Below are 14,249 nucleotides of genomic sequence, written 5' to 3' on the forward strand. Positions count from 1 at the left end.
ACCAAGGTATATAACAAAAGCACATTTTGCTTTTAAGGGTAAAGGGGCAGCTGTTGAACAGAAAACTAATGAACAAAAATGTTCCATCATGCTAGCAGTGACTGGAAGGACGTGATGGGACTGAATCCCCTCCCCGGTCTCCCCTTCTTAGGGGACAGGGTAATGGGTCCTTATTACCACCCCTCCCATCCTCCTCATACTGGTGGCAGAGCCGTGGGGTAATAAATCCCACCCCCGCCCCCCCAGCCTTGAAGGAGGCCAGAGAAGTATGTTGCTTCAGGACAGAACCCGGCCAGCTGGCTTTTCCAAGATCCTGTGTGGTAGCACATAACCTGAACATTTACCCCAAATTTTTTAAAAACCAACCATTTTAACAAATGTTTACTCCAGTCATCTTCCTGAGGACAAAAAGATTTAATATCCCCATTCAGTGCGACAGGTTTAAAAGCCGGACAGCCCCCCACTGTTCCCCTTTCGTCATTTCACAGTTATGAGTTATGAATTCCACCTGTAAGTGCAAATCAAGGAGACGTATGCATGGAGCAGAGGTCTGAATCCAATACTGGACTCGCTTCTTAGGCTGCTAAAGACAAGAAGTATGAAATACACTGTTAAAACTTTGCATTTGTATGCTTTAGTGAGTATATAAAGTGCTTCGTATATATTATCGCAATGATCTGTCTGACTGCCCTGTAAGCCAGGTCAGAAATAGCCCCTGATTGCTGATGGGGGACAAAGGGTCAGAGCGAGGGGCTTGCTGAAGTCCCCACCCCCCAATGAAATTTCTGGCCCAGATGAGCTCTGAACAGCAACTTCCCAGATTACAGTTCATTTGCTGAGCCACCCACAGGCAAAGAAAGAAGGAGAGACCACCTCTCCCATATTGCAGAAAAGATTAACCACAGACTCCCAAAACACGGTGTTGGGGACGAATACGGCTCGAGAGTCAAAGCAAATGGCTCCCCTGGGGATTTCCACGCTCTCCGCTTCTTCTTCCACTCTGTCTGTGGCTGCTGGACCTCCAGAGTCCCCCGACTTGATTAGACCAGGAAAAGGGCGGGATCTCCCCAGGCAGGATCAGTGCCACGCTTGGGGGCCGTGCCGCTCCTTGATCAGCCAAATCCTGTCCACAACCTTTCCGTCCTGAAAGGCAAACAAAGAATGTGGGTTTAGGGGCACTCCTATATAACCCACGAGATCCGGCAGAAGCCTCGTTTGGCCAAATGCATCCTGTCTGGGGTATCACAGACAATTCAGAAACAGGAATTTTCTACCAGTCCCAAATTAGTTTCAAGGGTCTCTGGAGGGAGGGAAGGCGGCCATGGTATAGCCCGATCTTGTCAGATCTCAGAAGCTAAGCAGAGTCAGTACTTGGATGGGAGACCACCAAGGAAGAATCTGCAGAGGAAGGCAATGGCAAAACCACCTCTGCTTCTCACTTGCCTTGAAAGCCCCTTGCTGGGGTCACCATAAGTTGGCTGCAACTTGACGGCACCTACATAGGTAACAGTCTCTGGAGCAAATTCCAGTGGCCAAAATACAGGATTGGACCTGAGGGCCCCCAGAGCCAAGCTCTGCAGGAGAGGGAGGACTGGGCCATGGACATCCTCACATGCTCCAATGGCAAGCAATGGATGGGGCTATTTCAAAAGCAGGTGCACCAGAAGCCGAGGGGAGCAGGGTGCGAAAGCCATGAGCAGAAACGGCTCCTACCTGGTCGTCCGACACTTGCTCCAGCCAGAGGTGGGTTCGATTGAAGATCTGCATGCGAGTGTATCCGTAATCTTCCACCCGCACCGCACTCCATTCTCGCGGCTCAGGGACAAAGGGGTCCAGTTGTTCTCGACAGCCCTGCCGGGCGGGGGGGGGGGGTGAATTAAGAGGCTAGGCACCCTCCTGAGAATTTCCTAAAGGACCCGGGCATCTGGTAGCCCACAAAGATGAGCAGCCACCCCCCAGACCCACTTCCTGTTCTTCCCACTTGGGAAATAGAGACAGGGCCCCCTCTGCTAGTTTCTAGTGTGTGGATGCTAGCTGCGATGAGAAGGAACTCTGCAGATGCTCAGAGGCACTCTCTTGCTACTTGACATGCCAAAGAAAAGGAACTGTTGCATCCAAAGAAGGCCACCCACCCTTGAAGGCAGTTTAATTTAGGACTGTATTTGACTTGATTCAGTTTTGACGTATCGGCAGTCCTAATTGGAGTTTTTAAATTACGACTTTTTATGGGGTCTGATAATGTTTTATTTATATTCTGAGTCGCCTTGAATTCTGCAACGGAGGAAGGTGGCTAATAAATGTTTTTCAATAAATGAAGTCTCTCACTTACGGCTGACCCGGTGATAATATGCACGGGGGCACCAGGGTTTGTATACGGGGCCTCAGCGCTGCCGTTATAAACCTGGATGGGGGAAGGAGAAAGAAGGTCATTTGACGTCATTTGGCCCCCAAGAGCAAAAGGGCCTGGAGGTGGGGCAACAGCTGACACCCCCCCCCAGCTCATGGCCCATCGCCTGGGGGGCTGGCCAGGCCCCCACACAGCTGGAGAGAGGCCTGCGGATCAAGGCCATTTGCTCTCTCTAATTACCTTGCAGAAACTGGAAAGGGCGATTCCACTCCTCCACCCCCCTTCGCCCAGTCCCTGGAGATGCCACACACTGCACGATCCTGTCTTTGAAGGGGCTGCACTGCCAGAGGGAGACCTCGCCAAGGCCCTCTCTGGCGCTGCAAACCTCCCCTCCCCTGTATCGGAGAGATTTTGGACAGGGCAGGAATCACCTTGTAGTTGTAGACAGGCCAGAGCCTCTCGTAGGAGTGTTCGTGAGCCCAGAACTCCAGGTCAACCCCTGGCAGGAAAAGAACACAAGGAGGGGGGAGAGTGAGGTCGGTTGGGGGTAACAGCAGTCCAGCCTCTGGCGGAGCAAAGAAATTTGGCTGACCCCCGTCAGGGTAGCTCCGCCGTCTGCCCCTAGACCCCACTTTTGCCAGAGAGCCCAAACCCTCCACTCCCCAAAAGGGTCTGCCAGCACGTCTCATAACTTGCTTGATGCCCCTGCCTGGGGGCTGAATCCAGCCCGGGGCCCTCAGCGGCTACCCCTCGTCTGCCCTCCATAAAAAGACCTCCCTACTGAACTGGCCCTGTACCATCCCCTACACGGCCCATCTGTCCCCAGCATATGGTATTCAGAGGCAGACTTCCATTTAGCTACCACCAAGTGGGGTCTCCTCCACAAATCCTATTGATGCCAGATGAGCAAGGCTGTTAACGAGCGGACCTTTTGGAGGACACTGACACACACACACAGGCTAGAGACCATCAGCAGTCTTCTGAAGCAGCAAAACCCTTCAGAAGAAACACACAAACATACCGTATTTATAGAACAAGTCCTCCAGGCCATATTGGTGCGGGTGAAGCCCTCGACGAATCTAGAAAGGGGTCAGGGAAAAAAGCAGACAACAATTCTTGGCAACTGCGTCCTCCTCCTTCCACCCTTCACTCCAGGCTGTACCCATCGCCGTTCCACAACTGCAGGATGTGGAATTGGACACAGAATTCACCTTCCAAGAATCTCAGCGTTCGTTCAGCGCCTGCTTTCCCCCTCTTAAAAAGGCAGGCCTCCCCTGTCGGCTCAACCCAACTAGGTGAAGCAAAACAGACTTCATCAAATGTTAAGGGTGCTTGTTTGGCCCAGATCATTTATTTATCTATTTATTTTCTTTATGTATTAGATTTTTTAAGTCGCCGCCCACCCAAAGGATCTCGCAGAGACTTGTACATTAAAACAGTATAAATGCATTTAAAACATAAAAGCAGATAACAAATATGAAATATTAACATTCAAATATTAAAGTATTAAAATATATGGCTAGCACCATACAACCGACCACACAAACATGTGGATATCAGTCCAAAGGCCAACCAAAACAATTTGTCCTTGCACGCCCTGCGGAAACTAAACAAGTCCGGCAGAGCAAGGGTGTCATCAGAGTGTGTGTTCCACAGGGTGGGGGCCACAGCTGAGAAGGCCCTTCCCCTGATGACAGCTAACCGAGCCATCCTGGGGCCGGGAACCTGCATGAGGCTCCTAGAGGATGACCGAAGGGAGTGCGGGGAGTTGTTATGCGTTGTGAGTGCAAGTTGCAGAATCCCGCTGTGCTTAGGGCAGGAAGACCTGGAAGTGGCCCCACCCCGCTTTTCACTCACGATGCTCTCGTGCCGCGTACAGTCGTCAAGGTCGTTGTTGGAGCAGTACATGGGCCGATGTCCCATGGTGATGATCCAGGGGCGTTCCTTGCGCCTTTCCGGCCGGCTCGCCTCCTGCCGCAAGAGGGAAAGGGAGTCAGCAAGCAGATGAGACAGCCCCTTCCATCTGGAAACCCCCCCCCCCGAATACAACTCCCCACCTCCAAAGCCACTCCTTGCCTGCAGGTCTGTCTCCAGCCACTGGAACTGCTCCGCCACCAGGTGCTTTCCGTACTTCAAGAAGAAGTACACCTCCGTGGAAAAGGAGACGATGTGAGCAGGGCCAACATCCCAGCTGGGGAGGGGGGCAAAGGAATCCTGTGACCCAGGGGAGGAGTAGGAAGGCAAACCAAGACACCAGCGCACGGAGCTGCCATAAGCCGAATCAGACCACCAGCCCATCGAGGTCAGAACTGTCTACTCAGACTGGAAGTGGCTCTCCAGCTGAGGTCTTTTGCATCACATGTTCCCTGACTGCCCAGGCTGGCCCGATCTCATCAGATCTCGGAAGCTACTTGGATGGGAGACCACCAAGGAAGTCCAGGGTTGCTACACAAAGGCAGGCCATGGCAAACCACCTCTGAGCCTCTCTGGCCTTGAAAACCCTGTGGCGTAATGTCACAGGCCATAACAGTCACGAGCCCATGGACCTGACGGACAGAAGTGTGCCCATATATGCATGAGCACATGGGAACGCAGCGTACTGTTCTGGCCCTTCTAGTGCTACTTCCACAAGGCATTTTGCAAACGAAGCTGGAGCAGCTACAAAACACAGCCAGAGGCGAGGGGCTTCTGCCAACTCTGCCTCCGGAGAACACTCACCTGTACCAGAGGCTCTCGGTGTCGCCGGGCATGGTGAAGCGGGCACGGTAGTTGGAGAAGTTGCTGGAAGAGGAAGGGAGGAGTCAGGGAGCAGACCCAAGTCCCTTCTCTCCGGCCACACTCGCGGTGCCCTTCCTCCTCACCAGTCCCCAGCTGTGCAAGAGACGTGTGAGGGACTCTGCTCACTTCCAGCCCACAACATGACTCACTATTTTGACTCGTGGTTCCCTGGGCAGGTCATGTATGGCAACACTGCAGCCACGGGCTCAATTTTCCTCATGAAGGCATCTCCAACACGAGCGTTATTCTGCAAGGAACGCACAGTGATAATATTGGGGGCGGGGAAGGCATGGCCAACTGTCATGCCAAGATAAAGGCATGGCCAACTGTCTGCCGCACTTGTGTAGGCATGCAGCAAAAACTACAGGGTGTAATTTTCAGAACCTTGAAAAATATCTCCTTTGTAATTTTTGTTTCAAAGAGCAAGTTCCTAGTCCTCAAGATTAAAAAGATATGCCCAAAAATGTAGGTGGCCAAAGCCTGCTGATAGCTGGGATGTGGGACACAAGAAGACCTGAGAAGAGGCTCCAATTTATCTTGAGCTGCTGCCACTCCAGAGACTAGCTTGAGGCAGCTCACAAAGTAAAAACACAAACAGTTAAACCATAGCTTTAAAATTAGCACAGCTGTAAAAAGAATACTCCACAGCCTAAACTGATATCCCTAAGACTGCCCTGAGGCTAGAGAAAGATGGGGGGGGGGGGACAGCTTAACCCAAAGGAATGCTTCAAGCCAGAAATGTCCCTTCTGCAAAAGCAAAGTCAATTAGGCAGAACAGCGGAAGTGGTGGAACGCGGCCTGACGGAGGAGAGCCTGAAATTCCCCACTTTTGCAAAGTCTGGGTTGCCTTGACACAGGCTGTGGGGTTAGTTCTTTTTCAACCCCAAGCGCAGCCAGCAGACATACTTTTATTACCTGCTCCCACTGACACCGGACACATCACTAGCACTCTCCTGCTGCAGTTTGAACACCACCAAACACCAGACCCCAACTATGGAGGGACAGGAAAGCCCCTTACCGTGTCCAGGTTGTAGGCAAAATCCCCTGCCAAGAGAAAGAGGAACACAGTAAGACAGGAGAGGGTGGGCTCACTTTGAGCACAAGTATTTGCCCAAAGGATGGTGGGGTCCCAAAGTCCAAGGGGAACGCTGCCTTAGTTCTGCCACCCCCACGAATTAACACCCCACCTCCAATCGTACCCACGTGCAAAATCATGTCAAACAAGCCGATCTCTGTGTCGTGCAGCAGGCGAGGCAGGGACTGGGGGTTCTCCTCGCCCATGTCCCCGAACACGGCAAAGCGGGGGCTCCAGTCGCTGCCGTTCAGCACGGCCTGGAAGCGGAAGGCCCGGCTCCACCCCTTCGGGCTCCCACAGCGGTAGGCTACAAAGACAGAGGAGTCCAGCTCAGCAGCTCCAAGGCATCTGTGCTTGCAGAACTGCAAACCCTGGACTTGGTGGCCTGGTCCCCCCCAGCCCCCAAACCGACGGTGCCCGAGCTGGTGAGGGCAGGAGAGGCGCTTCTCCCAGCAGCCCTAATCAATGAGTAGCCCAGCGCCCAGCCCAGGACATGTCAGGGACCAATACAGAGAGCCCAAAGGCTGTTTCTCCTCACCCAGCTACATCAGCCATAAAGGGGTTCCTGGGCAACTGTCTCCCCTAAATAGTGCCCCAAATCTGCAAACTGACCCTTGATTTCCTGGATTTAATGTGTGCTGAACAGCTAGATTCCAGTCCAGCAGCACCTTACAGCTCAACAAGCTTTTCAGGGTGTAAACTGACAGAGGGAGCTTTGAGTCTCGAAAGCTTTCTGCTCTCGGTAGTTTCTCAGGTAACTACTGGACTCGAATGTAGGTCTTCTGCTGGAGACCCAACAGGGCTACCCTCTGAAATGATGCAAGTTGATGACAACGTCCTCTAAGGAGCCTGAGCAACAGGGGTTGCAGAAGCCAGCATGGTGTAGTGGTTAAGAGCAGTGGTTTGGAGCGGTGGACTCTGATCTGGAGAACCAGGTTTGATTCCCCACTCCTCCACACGAAGCCAGCTGGGTGACCTTGAGCTAGTCACGGTTCTCTCGGCCCCACCTGCCTTACAGGGTGTCTGTTGTGGGGAGGGGAAGGTGATTGTAAGCCGGTTTCATTCTTCCTTAAGTGGTAGAGAAAGTCGGCATATAAAAACCAACGACTCTTCTTCTTCCCCCCAATCCCCCAATCTGATTTGATACCCACAACAACCCTGAGAGGTGAGGGCTGATCAAAGGTTATCTCCCCCCCCACCCAGCTCCCTGAAGAGGCAGAATCCCCACTTCTGCCGCATCTCTTGGCAGGATTCAGCCCAGCCAGTCTCTGGTACGTACTGCTAGAGACTTGCACCGAGTAGCTTGCGCGGAATGAGTTGAACGTACTCAACTCCGCAAGTGCCGAAGCTTCCAGGTCTTTCCACAGCACATCCCAAAGAGCTCAGAACTTCCAGCCTCTTACCGTAACGGTGCCCTGGCAGGAGGTCATTCAAGGTGACCCTGTGGATGTACATGGTCCGGTGCAGCTTGCCCCCATCCACAAACTTCGTGGCACGTCCTCGGGCCCGGCGGGTGAAGGCTGTTCCCGGGTCTGGACCGAACTCCACAAGAGAGTCCGCTTGGCCAAACGTTGTCCAGGTGACTGTCATGGAGGCAGGGTCCCCTGTGGTGGGGGGAAGCATCGGTGGCTGAGGCAGATCCCCACCCTGCTGCCCGCTCAGAGCCCTCGGTTCATCAAGCTCGCAATTGTCTTCTGCAGGGGTCCCCCAGCCTTTTTGAGCCCGCGGGCACCGTTGGAATTCTGACACAGGGCGGTGGACACGGCCATAAAACAGCATTTGCAGGAGGAGGAGCCAGCCACCAAAAAACCTTCAACAGCCAGAAGACCTGCTGGGCAAAAGCCCCACCTGATGCCACCCAGCCCCTAAAATCCCTTGGCGGGCACAAGGAAAGGTGTTGGTGGGTGCCATGGCGCGCCGAGCACCACATTGGGGGCTCCCAGTCTACTGTGACTGACCAGTAGCCGCTCTCCAGGCAGAAAAGGGCCTTCCCATCCCCAAAGGCCTTTCACTGCAGTACTGGGGGCTGAACTGGGGGCCTTCGACAGACAAACCAGTGGGCCCTTCTCCCCAGCAAGAAAAATGGTTTTCAACATACGAAGCCTGCCTGAAGCCTGAGGAAGCCCCCTCCCCCAGGTGGCTGGACTGACTGGTAGCGGCTCTCCGCAGTCCAAGCTTTGTCCCATCTGCATCCTCGGGCCATACTGGAAAAACAGCTCTAAACATGTTCCAAAATAAAGAGATTCCTTGTCCCTGGGCGAGGAGGCCCTTCGCATGCCAAGCGCCTGCCCTGGAACAGGTTGTAGGATTTGAAGATGAGGCAGTAAAACACACAGCAAATAATGAAACCAAGGGGCAGACCTGCCTGAATTTTCTTTGGATGTTAGAACTACCTCAAAGGATCTTGGAACAGCACAGGGGGTGTTCCCAGAAAGCCCCTGGGGAGGGGCTCCAATGCCATAGAGTCCAATTGCCAAAGTGGCCATTTTCTCCAGGGGAACTGATTTCTATCAGCTGGAGATCAGTTGTAATAGCGGGAGATCTCCAGCTAGTACATGGAGGCTGGCAACCCTAAACTAGAAAGGCCTCCACTTCCCTTCGCTGTCCCTCCCTCGTCTCAAATTTTAGACTGAAAGCTCTCCAGGGTGGGCCTATGCTCGCCCCCCCCAATCAGCCCCAGGCACTTGGCTTAGAATAAGGAGACCGCATGCCCCCTTCCACCCCCAACCCCTGCGCTGGCACTCAAGGCTTCCTCTGAGGTCCACCTTGGTGCCACCCCCAGCCTGAAAGGGAGGTGGCCATTCATCAGAGAAGGGCTCCATTTGTGGAACTGCCACCACCCCAGCCCCTGTTGGCCTCTGGGGGTTGAGGGTAACACTTTTTACAAATTTATTTCCAGGGCTTTTGGCTGGGGACAAGATGGCTGCTTTGTGGAGAAGATTCTACCTGGTTCACTTTGCATCTCTAAATCTGGCTTGTTCGGCTATGCTGCTGTTCCCTATGACTCTTTAGGCTTGCTGCAACAGTGAAATGCTTTTGACTGTCTCAAATGGCAGTGCGGGATCCAGAGCCAAACACCCCCTTTCCCTCTGCCATCCTTACAGAGCCAAGTCCTTGCTACTCTCTCCACCACCACCTGCCCCCAGCTTCCTTTCTCCCTGCCTTTCTCATAGCTGTCTCAGAGTCAGGAAGGGGCTGTGGCTCTGTGGAAGAAAAATCTCAGGCCGGAGGTGATGTGAAAGACCTCCACCAGATACCCAGGAGATCCACCACCGGTTTGAGTAGACAATACTCAGGTCTGATCCAGCAGAACCAAAGGTCTGATTCAGCAGCAGGCCGCTTCATGTATGTTCATGCTTAGGGAGGGCCCGTGGGTTAGTGTAAAAGCCTCTGCTTGGCATGGTCCTGGGTTCAATCCCTGGCATCTCTAGTGAAAAAGGACCAGGCAGCAGGTGATGGGAAAGACCCTTCTCTGCCTGAGACCCTGAGAGCAGCTGCCACTGAACAATACTGACCTCGATGGACCGAGGGTCTGATTCGGTAAAAGGCAGCTTCATGTGTTCAAGTTGCTCAGGAAGTGAATCTAGCAGAGGTTGGACTGTGAATGGGGAAACTCACCTGGGTAGGACAGGTGCACCTGCTCCGGGAGGGTGCTGGCAGGCTCTTCACACTGCAGCCAAGGAAGCCAAAGGCAGAGGATGCACGCCAGACTCCGTAGACCCTGCATGGTCTCTGCCAGGCTGGTGTCACTCAAAGTGAAGTGGGGGGTGGTGGCAGCAGGCCGCTTGGCAAAGTCCCAGTTTAAGAGTGCTGCAATCAGCTAGGTAGGCAGGGGCTGGGGAAGGCAAGAGCAGAGAGGATTTGGGGTAACAACCAGAGAGCCCCACGCACCGAAGAGAGTATGCAGGGCTTCCCATGCCGCTGCCCTGCCACACTGTTCTTTGCAAGAGCCACACTAGCAATATCCCACCACCCTTCTCCTGAGCTGTGGCCTGAAGCCCGGATCCTGCACAAACTATCCAGGAGGGCCAACAGCATGAAAGGCAGGCTGGGCTGCTGGCCGGTGCCCCACCCACTTTACTCCCACCCCTTAAAAGGTTATTTTTTAAACCCCACAGTGTACACAATAACCCTCCGCCATCTTGACGAGAGAGGCTATCGCTCAGCTCACAAGCACTGCGCATTGAAAAGAGTCAGTGTCGTGGGTCAGCCTGCTGAGACCTCCTCAGAGGAAATAGAGGCAGAACGCAGTGTGAGAAGAGAGGAGCAGCCACTGGCGGGGGAGGCCTCGCTGGGTCTGCAGCCTTCCAGCTTGGGGGTCCAGCTGTGCCTGAGGCCCAGCAACAGTCGGCGTCACCAGAAGGCTCACCAAAGCAGCTGGAGCAAAAGAGAAGGCGGCTTCGACAAGAAGCACAAGACAGGAGACGGAGTGCCCGGCTACAAGCCCAGTGGAGATCACTCCCTGATAGCAGGAATGAGGCTGAAGAGGGCTGATGCCAGAACAGCCTCACGAGTAACAGCTGGCCCTGATATTGCAGCCAAGATAAGGGCCTATTTAAGAAGTCGAGGAGACTAAAATGATTGTGGGAGCAAACTCCTTCTGCCACTCTGTGTATTGGCTGTGCGTTCTTGCTGCCTTCTAGATGCCCATTACTCTGACCTCTGGACCAAACCTAACTTTGGAATTGGACTGCCCCTCTGGTACTGACGACTTGGACAAAACAGTGCTCTACCATGGACTGATTTATCGACTAGGCTTCCTGCCTCCAGCTTCAGGACAGGCAGTTGGGAGCTTCCCCTGTCTAAGACCCTGGAAGGCCTCCATGGATGAACCCCATGGGAGACCCCTGTTCTTTCCCCTGCTGAGGCTAACAGCACTGTGTGTGTGTGTGTGTGTGTGTGTGTGTGTGTGTGCGGGGCAGGGGAAAGGACTCTACCAGGAAACTTTAGTGGGAAGGGAACCCCTCCTCCCCACACCGTCCCAACTTCCCTCTTGCCTTTATAACGTTTTTTAAAAATGGATTGGGCAAGGCCAGGGCTTCTCTGGCACATAAAGAGCAATCTGGCGTTTTGTGGTGGGGGAAACAAGTCCCAGTCAAGGGTCCAAAGTCCTCCTCCGCACAGGAGGCTGCCTCTGCCCCTCTCTGTAGGAGTCCCTGCTTCAGGCTTCAAGAGGTTTCTGGCAAAGCATTCACTTTTGTGGGCTAGAGGCCACTTCATCGGTATACTTTTGGAGGGTTGGGTGTTTTTTTTTTTTAACGGACAGGTGTTCACCCCCTGTCCACCCACACTGTTTGTATTTCCAGGGAGGTTTTACTTCATGCAAGGGTGGTCCTGAAAACCTTCCCCTTTCACAAGAGGGCCCGCTGTCTGGGTTTGTGGCAGCAGCAGCAGTCATAAGCAACTGCCCCCTCCCCAACACCATTATCAGCTAATCTTTCTCACCAGTCTCTGCCAGGATCGTGAGGCCTGTCTCTGCAGGCCTTTCTTGCTTTGAGGTTGCCGCCTTCCAACTAGGAAGCACCCTTCCCGGAGGAGGATGCCTGGATTTTCAGACTAGGGGGAGAGATGTTTGAGGGCAGGGTGCAGGGCCCCTCTCTTCAGGGTGTGCCTCTTGGAGAGCCACAGGGCCAGAGGGTGGGAGTCTGGCTCAGCCGCCTGAGGGCTGGGAGGAACCCCCGTCCCGGTTCCCAGCTCTGTGGCCTGCTGGCGCCGTCTCTTTGCCCCAGACTTTCCCTTGCAAGCTCCTAGGGCAGGGGTGGGGAACCTTTTTTCCACCAAGGGCCATTTGGATATTTATAACATCATTCGTGGGCCATACAAAATTATCAATTTAAAAATTAGCCGACCAAGCCCCATGGCCCGGGTAGGAAAGGGATAACATAGTTTCTTGGATGGTCCTAGCAGCTCCATAGCTAAGACTCTTCTGCAAGGGGGGGAAAAGGGTTCCTTTTCTCGGCAAAACAAACTCACATCCGCCTTGAATAGAGGCTATTCCTGTCCACGGGAAGGGGCGGATCACCAGTCTTAGATTCTTCGGAGCTAGAGATCTGCCAGGACCCACGAAGGGCCAGACCAAATGATTTCGCGGGCCTTAAACGGCCCCTGGGCCTGACGTTCCCCACCCCTGTCCTAGGGGCAAGGACCTGCCTCCCTTCCCCGGTCAACGCAGCGCTCCGAGGATCCCCCAGGAGCTGCGTCAGAAGCCCCTCCAGGAACGTGTCCAGAGGAGGGTGACCAGAACGGTCAAAGGTCTGGAATCCATGCCCTAGGAGGAGAGACTTAGGGAGTTGGGTTTGTTTAGTTTGGAGAAGAGAAGGTTGAGGGGAGACTTGATAGCCATGTTTAAATATTTGAAGGGATGTCCTGTTGATGAGGGAACTAGCTTGTTCTCTGTTGCTCCAGAGACTAGGACACGGAGTAATGGATTTAAACTAATAGAAAAGCGATTCCACCTAAACATTAGGAAGAACTTCCTGACAGTGAGGGCTGTTCGACAGTGGAATGCACTGCCTCGGAGGGTGGTGGAGTCCCCGTCTTTGGAGGTCTTTAAGCAGAGGCTGGATGGCCATCTGTCGGGAGTGCTTTGGTTGTGGGATCCTGCATGGCGGGGTGAGGGTTGGGGTCACTGGGGATGTGGGGGGGAGGTAGTTGTTAATTTCCTGCACTGGGCAGGGGGTTGGACTAGATGACCCTGGTGGTCCCTTCCCACTCGATGATTCTATGAACTACAGCCAGGCTGGCCTCAGGTTAATCTTCAGAAGAAGCTCAGAGACAAGGAGTGGGCAGAGCCCAAGAAGCTCACTCTCTGAGCTCCGACAGAAAGACAGGATGGGACAATTGGTAACCTGCGTGAGAAGAAGCTGTGAACAACGCTGAGAACCTGAGGGTTCAGTTGGGCTTAAGCTGTGGAAAAACACAACCTGTGGCAAGCCAGGATTGAGATTGGGAGGAGAAGGGCCCTTTCTCAGGTCACAAAGAGGGAACAGGCTCCAGAGGAGGAGATATTCCAATTACAGGGGGTTGTGAAGGGATCACTGCCACCGGTGTGGGGTAGTTCGGTAGGGAGAACAGGAAGAGAGACTCAAGGGGGATTCTCCATACTTCTGAGTTCTCTGGGAAAGAGAGCTTTTTTTTTTAAAGCTCTACCTTTCCTGATAGCTCAGCAGCAGAGTCTGACATCAGAAACCACAATATTCAAAAACCAGTGGGAGAACATTTCAACCTTCCAGGACATTCTGTTGCAGATTTAAGAGTAGCAGTTCTCTTACAAAGGGATTTCAAAGGGAGATTGGAAAGAGAAACTGCTGAATTACAGTTGACATTCAAACTAAAGTCAATTCATTTACCTGGGCTGAATAAAGACCTTGCATTCATGGCTCATGACCAATGCTGATTTCTCCACACCCATCTCTCACCTGGACATCACAGACTCTTCTGCATACCACACCTAATCCCATCACGCCTGCTATTCACATTTACATACTAATGCTTGTCTGAATTCACTCTCCTCTACATAAAGACAGATGGATTAACATTCTAGCTGTATCTGAAGAAGTGAGCTGTGGCTCATGAAAGCTCATACCCTACCAGAAAATATTTTTGTTAGTCTTTAAGGTGCTGCTGGACTCTTGCCCTTTTCTACTACAGCGGAGTCTGGTAAAGGAACATCTATGGGGAAATCTAAGAACGGAAGCTGTGAACTGCAACCAAGAAGTGCGATTTTGTACCCTCTACGCCATACGACTATCTCTGAAGTGAATCTTGAAAAATAAGATCTGATTTTCTGCTTTCCTAACCAAAGTTTCCCCTCCAATTTTCTTCTCTTGTAGATGAGTTAATAAACCTCTGTTTTTATCGCTAGTTAACTTTAAAAGGCCTCTGTTGCTTCATTTCTTTCTTTCTTTCTTTCTTTCTTTTTGGTAAAGGGGACTAAGGAGGAGAAAAGTAAATCTCCACATAAAACACTCTGGCAAAGGGCAAGTAAGCGGTCCCTCTTTCTCTCCCTCGGCACACAACAACTGAGTTAGGAGGATAGAAGGGGGGCCG

General features: G+C 52.9%; 1 protein-coding gene across 1 annotated transcript; it reads right to left on the reverse strand.

The window, feature by feature from the left end:
- Nucleotides 1-1,077: 1,077 nt before the first annotated feature.
- ACP7 (acid phosphatase 7, tartrate resistant (putative)) lies at nt 1,078-9,930 on the reverse strand. The gene is made up of 13 exons (XM_056847647.1): nt 9,819-9,930; nt 7,604-7,804; nt 6,325-6,507; nt 6,144-6,169; nt 5,275-5,372; nt 5,066-5,128; nt 4,424-4,538; nt 4,205-4,318; nt 3,369-3,426; nt 2,779-2,846; nt 2,330-2,401; nt 1,714-1,851; nt 1,078-1,143 (listed from the first exon to the last, which is right to left on the reverse strand). The coding sequence occupies exons 1-13, from the start codon at nt 9,925-9,927 to the stop codon at nt 1,078-1,080; spliced, it is 1,311 nt and encodes a 436-aa protein (XP_056703625.1). The 5' UTR covers nt 9,928-9,930.
- Between the last annotated feature and the right edge of the window lie 4,319 nt (nt 9,931-14,249).

Source organism: Euleptes europaea, chromosome 3, assembly GCF_029931775.1.
Source record: "Euleptes europaea isolate rEulEur1 chromosome 3, rEulEur1.hap1, whole genome shotgun sequence".
Lineage (NCBI taxonomy): Eukaryota > Metazoa > Chordata > Lepidosauria > Squamata > Sphaerodactylidae > Euleptes > Euleptes europaea.

Coding starts and splice junctions, on each gene's coding strand:
- ACP7 (XM_056847647.1), bottom strand. CDS start 9,927: ATGCAGGGTCTACGGAGTCTGGCGTGCATCCTCTGCCTTTGGCTTCCT. Junction 4,539..5,065: donor ACCGAGAGCCTCTGGTACAG/GTGAGTGTTCTC, acceptor CCCCCTCCCCAG/CTGGGATGTTGGCCCTGCTC. Junction 4,319..4,423: donor GGCTGGAGACAGACCTGCAG/GCAAGGAGTGGC, acceptor CTCTTGCGGCAG/GAGGCGAGCCGGCCGGAAAG.